Source organism: Ochotona princeps, chromosome X (genome assembly GCF_030435755.1).
Source record: "Ochotona princeps isolate mOchPri1 chromosome X, mOchPri1.hap1, whole genome shotgun sequence".
Lineage (NCBI taxonomy): Eukaryota > Metazoa > Chordata > Mammalia > Lagomorpha > Ochotonidae > Ochotona > Ochotona princeps.
Window position 1 is genome coordinate 41,687,357 of NC_080865.1, and position 6,466 is coordinate 41,693,822.

Below are 6,466 nucleotides of genomic sequence, written 5' to 3' on the forward strand. Positions count from 1 at the left end.
ATGATCTGTTTGATTCTGTGGTCATTGCCATTCCCAGCCCATTCAACAACTTAGAAACAAGCAATGCCAGCTAGGTACTCAATTACACGGTAAATAAATCTCCCAACTTTTTTTCTGTACCCAATTGCTATCTAGACTTTGAATGAAATCCCACTTGTTGGGGAAAGTGATATTCATTTGGAATCACGGATTGAACAAGTATGTTACAATCAGGATTGTCTCCATTCTGCTGTGACTATCAAGGACTCATACATCTTGGTGGGTTATAAGTAGAAGCTAAGTGGAACTCATTGTCCTCACAGATTATAATCAGAGGTTACAATTATAGTCATATTATAATTATAAGTTATAACTCAAAAGTTATAAACTGCTCACACAAACAAGCCTAGACACAAAGTAAAGACAGCATCATGATTCTATGTGGATGAATACAGATGTGAGTATACAGAGTATGTCCATAGTCACAAGAAAAACCAACATATAAACTCATTATAAAATCCAATGACAGATTCATCTGGTTAGAGTACATAATTTTTAATAAGAGATAGATAAAAGATGCAATTATTCAAAAAAGTAAGGGCTGGATATACAAGAGTATTCCAACTCAACCACAGAATACCCCACATACTAAAGATTTGCAAGCTTATAAAACACCTGAAGGTTCCAACACATTTTACAAATGATGCTCAGCATTTAGCACTACGCAATGTGCTACTCAAAGTAAGATATCAAACAGGCCGTACAGTAGCTATCCAACATCCTCTTGTATCCTAACTCATAGAGGGATGAAGCCCAGCTGCATCCTCTGGTACACTGCCAACAGGAAGCTAGTTGGAGTTGGCTGGCCTGGGGAACATATCAGGAACAGGAGGCTGAAGTATTCTATCTCCAGCAGGAGCTGTGGACAGAAAGAGTGGATACAGAGCCAGTTCATATGCATATAACCTCCCAGGCATCCCCTCTTTGTTTTTCCAGCCCCATCATAGATTCATCCCTGTGACAACTGCGCAGGCTTTGGAACTCTTCTATTTTACTATCTCAGTCTCACATGCCTTACCCCATTCACACCAAACACCACAAGCCTTTCTGTCAAACCTGAGGTTTTGAAATACACCTGCTCTAGCTCAGAAACAATCCCTAGCTCCTCACCAATTGAAGTCTCTGGTCAGGCATCCCTCTCAGTGATTGATGCCCTGTGCTGCTTGCACTTTTCAATTTTTTCAGATCTGTTATTTCACTTAAACCAAGCCCCATTCACCAGGATCATCTGAAGGTGCCCAACCCAGATCCTCAGTTTCCCAGGTGTTTCTCCCTCTCATAGTTTCTATAGCTCATTTTCTCCAAAACATCATTGTGATTTGGTTGCACAACATCATGTGGAAAAGCAAATAAGACTAGAAAGAAAAACCTTAATGTCAGGGACCAAAACACATTCCAGCCCAAGCCCTCGTCACTGCTCTTTATCCTGCCAAGCCCACAGCAGATCATAGTGGTCTGGGGGAGAACTGCACTGAGATCAGGAGCCTGTTTCTCCCACTTGCTAGGCTATACGGCATAGAACAAGTTTCTGCCATTCTCAAAGGCTCAGTTTTCTTGATGTTGGACGTGAGTACATGGGGCATTCACTATTTAATACAAAATTTCATAGTTGCAGAGTTAATGGGGCAACTCTCAAGTACCATGTTAGGAGTCATTCTGTAGACCCATAGTGCCTAGCACTGAGGGAGGCCAACCCACAGATCCTAATTTTCCAGTTAGAACTTGCTAATTGGTGTTCATTCCAGGCAATCCATAGCCCTCTCTCAACTATCCCCACCTCTTCATGTTTCCTTTCAGGGAGCTGGTTACCTGATTGATTGCAAGGCTGGGCCAGATGCATGGGTTCAGTTGGAGCTGGGGATGAGTTGCTCAGAGCCAGCAGAGCCTCAGCAGCCTCCAACTTCCGCTGCTCCTCGGAGGTATCAGCCACAGCTTGCTCAGACTCTTTGGGTGCCTAAAAGGAAAAGCCATCAGAAAACAATGCTGGGAAGTCACACTTCCTCCCAATGGGACAAATTTTCCTTCAGCCACATTTTTCTCCGGCCAGCCTCACTGTGTCTACCCCCCCCCCAAAAAAAAAGATTGTCTTTTCTTTCCATCCCTTAAACTCAGCAACTGCCAAGTTTCCAGACCCCACGCCTTCCCCAGGACCTGTGGTTGTTGTATCAGAGGTTGAAGGGTGACACAGGGCTGAAGGAACAGACTTGTGCATCTGGAAACAAAAAGAGGAGAGACCTGCTTATTAAAATTTCTGGCACACTCAGAACCAGTAGACAATGGGGCAGGATTTCTCATTGTCTGCGTGTGCCAATCCCAAAAGCCCATGGGAACATCATTGTCATGGTTGTGGCGAGTCTCACTACCTGTTCTGTCTAATTTTGGTTCTACATCAATTTTGCCTATCTATCCAAAATTTTTCTCTCTCTGGACCTCATAAAAGATCATCTTCCATGTGTGATCATGTTTCATTTTGAAAATCCCTGAAGAGAATTCATTACCCTCTCTGTTCAAGGACAGGTTCTCATATCCATGGTATCTGATGTCCATGAGCCTTGAAGGAGGAGCTTGACTCCACCACAGAAATCATGATAAAACGGGCCTCTGGGCATTCTCAAGGGCCTAAACGACTCTCGCTGTAAGGTCCCTGTTTTGCACCATAAGCCTTCAAGCCTGTTCATCTGATTCATAGCAAATAACTCTTCTGTTGGAGGTCAGCCATGTGGCAAACCACTTCTTATTCCTCTTTTTAATGCTCCACCTGCTTCACAGGGATTGGCACACATAAAGTCCCTGGACCAAGATATCACAAATAGGTAATGGCAAAACTGGGGAATGGGACATCCTTGCACCTTAGTCTGAGATTCTGCCTTTTCCTTGGCCTTGATCTCTTCCTTTTCTTCTCCATTGTTCTTCCTTCCCTGCTTCCTACTAACTCCTGGCATCAAATACAAGGTTGGGCACAGAACAAGCAGCTCATGGCTGGGACTCTACTCACATGCCAGAAACGAGAAGGAGCCCTTGGGGCTGTCCAGAAATAGAAAACACCAATGGTGGTTCCGTAGTCACTGGAGTGCAGACCAGAAATGTAGATCCTAGGGGCTGGGTGAGCAGAAGTACCCCAGAGGGTACCACCTGCAGGACCAGAGAGCACAAGCTGCAGTCAAATATCAGGGTGCCCAGGACAGAATGTGTATGCATGTTAGAGGGCAAAGACAGGACCCATGATTTGAGAGCTCTGAATACATGCAAGATTTCTTTTGTAATGGGAAATTGGATCCTGGGGGAAAGTGATTTTGCCCAAGTTTACGTGGGCAGAATGGGATGGTAGTATTGCAGGTGGAACCCGTGCCTTTGGAACACAGTGGAGAGGATGATGCAGGCAGTGGTTGGGTGGGTGCTTCACCTACTGACAAAATATTGTTCTTACCAGATCAGAGATGTAGCAAGCATAGACTTGCATCTGGGGCATGATGATCACATTCCCAGCTGTGAAAGACAGGGACCACTTTGCAGAGCCTCCATATCCCACCAACCACCCCATCAACCCCACATCTTCCTATCCTTTGATAACAACTTGGAGTTGTGTTTTCATCTCACCGTGAACCTTTTTCTACCACCCCCTCACTCCCCAGATATTTTCTCTCTACAAACATGTGGTTGGCAACTTTGATAACTATTTATATTTAAACAAACTAAAAACCAATAAATTGCCCAAAGACATGCCACAGTGTAGAGACTAGACTAGCAAGCAAATTACTCACATTTCCTCCACTCTTAACTCAGACCTACTCCCTGGCCAGACACTCACTGTGGCCTCCTACTGCCATGGTCATATTCTGGATGTAGATGGGGGTCCAAAGAATGGCCATGTTCTTGATCAAGATCTAGGTGATTATTCAACTGTGCCTCCTGCTCTCTCTTCAGTGTAGTTGTAACAGGCAAGGCCTTGAAGAGTTCCCTAAAATAAGAGATGAATTCTAAGGTTAGTCACATTTCGAGGAGACCTGACCCTCTACCCTTGTCAGACTCATACTCACAAAAAGATACAATTATAACACTGGTAGGCCTGGAAGTGGCAAATTTACTCCTAGCCCATGATATTGGTTGTGATGCCATGGTTTTTTTTTTTTTTTTTTTTTTAAAGATTTTATTCATTTTATTACAGCCAGATATACAGAGAGGAGGAGAGACAGAGAGGAAGATCTTCCGTCCGATGATTCACTCCCCAAGTGAGCCGCAACGGGCCGGTGCTGTGCCAATCCGATGCCGGGAACCCGGAACCTCTTCCGGGTCTCCCACGCGGGTGCAGTGTCCCAAAGCATTGGGCTGTCCTCGACTGCTTTCCCAGGCCACAAGCAGGGAGCTGGATGGGAAGTGGAGCTGCCGGGATAAGAACCGGCGCCCATATGGGATCCCGGGGCCCCCAAGGCGAGGACTTTAGCCGCTAGACCACGCCGCCGGGCCCGATGCCATGGTTTTAACAGTGGACACAGCAACCTACGTCTCCTCTGGGAACAAGTTCAATACCCCAAGGTGCTCCAGTCTTATGCACTGGGATGTATTTGAACTTGGAGGGGAAGCTGGGCACAAGTATTTCCTGGGTTTCCATATTTCTAGGATCAGGAGCAAAGGTCAGAATGGCTACGTGATTTCCTACTCCCACCATGCTTCCTCTTCCCTTGGAAAACCCTGTCCAAAGTTGATGGTCTCTTTTCAGTCCTGCTCACCAACCTTATCAGACCACCCACACAAACACATAATTCTTCTCCCGCAGCTCTGACCAATCTCTGATCTAACCTCCTTGATCCTGCAATCTGTTTCAGAGGGCTACACTTATTCACACCCCCCTTTCTGAAACATCTAGTTATGGACCCCGTTCTATCTGATCTTTGTCTTCCTTGGTCTCACAAACCTCACCATAAATGAATCCCTTTTAAGACACACACATGCACCCATTGATTGTCCCATTGAACTGCCCAACTTTTGATGAACCACCCTGTACTCTGCCAAATTCAGTGACCCTTCCTGACATCCATGTCAACAGTTGTCTTCTAAGCTCCTGCAATCATGCACTCCTCACACTTGGGTTTATGCTCCTTGTACTGGATTATATTATCAGTCTCAAGTATACCTTATATTCAGCTTTCCACTCACACACCATTCTGATTTTTTCCTTGCACTCCATTTTAATACTGAATACTCTCTTGCTCATCCTCATTTAAACTTCTTATCTTTTTACATCTCAGAATGTCTTACTGTATTATTGTATTCCCTGACCCTACTTCCACTATGATTTTTCTTTCATCTGCTCCTTCACTGTTTGGATTCTTCAATAAACAAGTATTACTTGCACCACCTAATGAGCCCAGCCCAGCCCTGGCCGCCAGGTGACTATCACCTCATTGCACCAGTTTTCCTCTTGGACCCACACATCCTCTCTGTACTCATACCTCGTTCCAGATATAATCAGTAAAGTTTGCAGAGCCCAGCTCCCACTGCATGCCCCATTCCATTTCCTAAGTAATCACAGTCTTTCCCTTTTCCACTCATTAAAATTATCAACAGTGACATGAGACTCCTGACAGGGAACGGGAGAGAAGAGTCCTCCCTTAAAGTATTCCATATGAGGGTTCTGTGTCGGTTGAGACCTCAGGACAGAGAAAGGGATCCCAATTAAGTGAAGACAGACCAGATGTTAGAGGTCCAAAGAAACATGAGGGGAGGAAGGGAGGAATAGGCATGGGGATGTAGGTTCAAATTCCTGAAGCCAGTCTGTGGTTACTCAGCCTCTGCCAGTTCAGAGTCCATCAGCTCAAAAAAGCGGCCAAAGGAGAACCCAAATTCCTGCTGCTCCTTCCTTTGGCTCCTTCTGGATCCCTGTAGAGCCCCTTCATGTTCTTCCCCACACAAGCCAATAAGCTTTAAGGAAATTCTCTTACCCCACTCGGTCGCTGGCGGACAATTCACTTCCACATCCACCGCTGCTCGAGCACTGCTGGACTATTCCCTCTATCCCTGTATGGCGTCCAGTGGTCCCGCCAGTAAATCACGTCAAGTCCCTTCTCTAATTTCTGTGTAAATAATCAGCACGTGTTCTTGTGGACTGCCCTTATCCCTGTGACGGAGTTTCTCAGGGCAGATTCCATCTCTGATAGGACATTTGTCTACGTCACAAACTTTGGAGTACACATTCTGTGTCTCACGTTCTGAGCTCCCTACTCTATTGTGTACCAGATTTGCCTGTTCCTATGCCAATACCTCACTTTCCTAATTCGTATCATCTAAGCAGGCACCTTGATGACTACCAGAACGAGTGTGTATGTCTTCCTGATCATTGCCAAACTCTTCATTAGAATCATTTGCCTTTGTATTCTGACAACAACAACATGCACACTCTCAGTCTGCACTGACATCCCATAGGGACACC

At 45.4% G+C, this 6,466-nt stretch overlaps 1 protein-coding gene across 1 annotated transcript; it reads right to left on the bottom strand.

Moving 5' to 3' along the window:
• Positions 1–772: 772 nt before the first annotated feature.
• On the bottom strand, positions 773–6,122 carry LOC131478618 (doublesex- and mab-3-related transcription factor C1-like). Its single transcript, XM_058659058.1, has 7 exons — positions 5,979–6,122; positions 3,848–3,997; positions 3,467–3,525; positions 3,035–3,171; positions 2,191–2,251; positions 1,849–1,993; positions 773–898 (listed from the first exon to the last, which is right to left on the bottom strand). Exons 2-7 carry the CDS (start codon positions 3,906–3,908, stop codon positions 828–830), a joined length of 534 nt encoding a protein of 177 aa, XP_058515041.1. The 5' UTR covers positions 3,909–3,997; positions 5,979–6,122; the 3' UTR covers positions 773–827.
• Between the last annotated feature and the right edge of the window lie 344 nt (positions 6,123–6,466).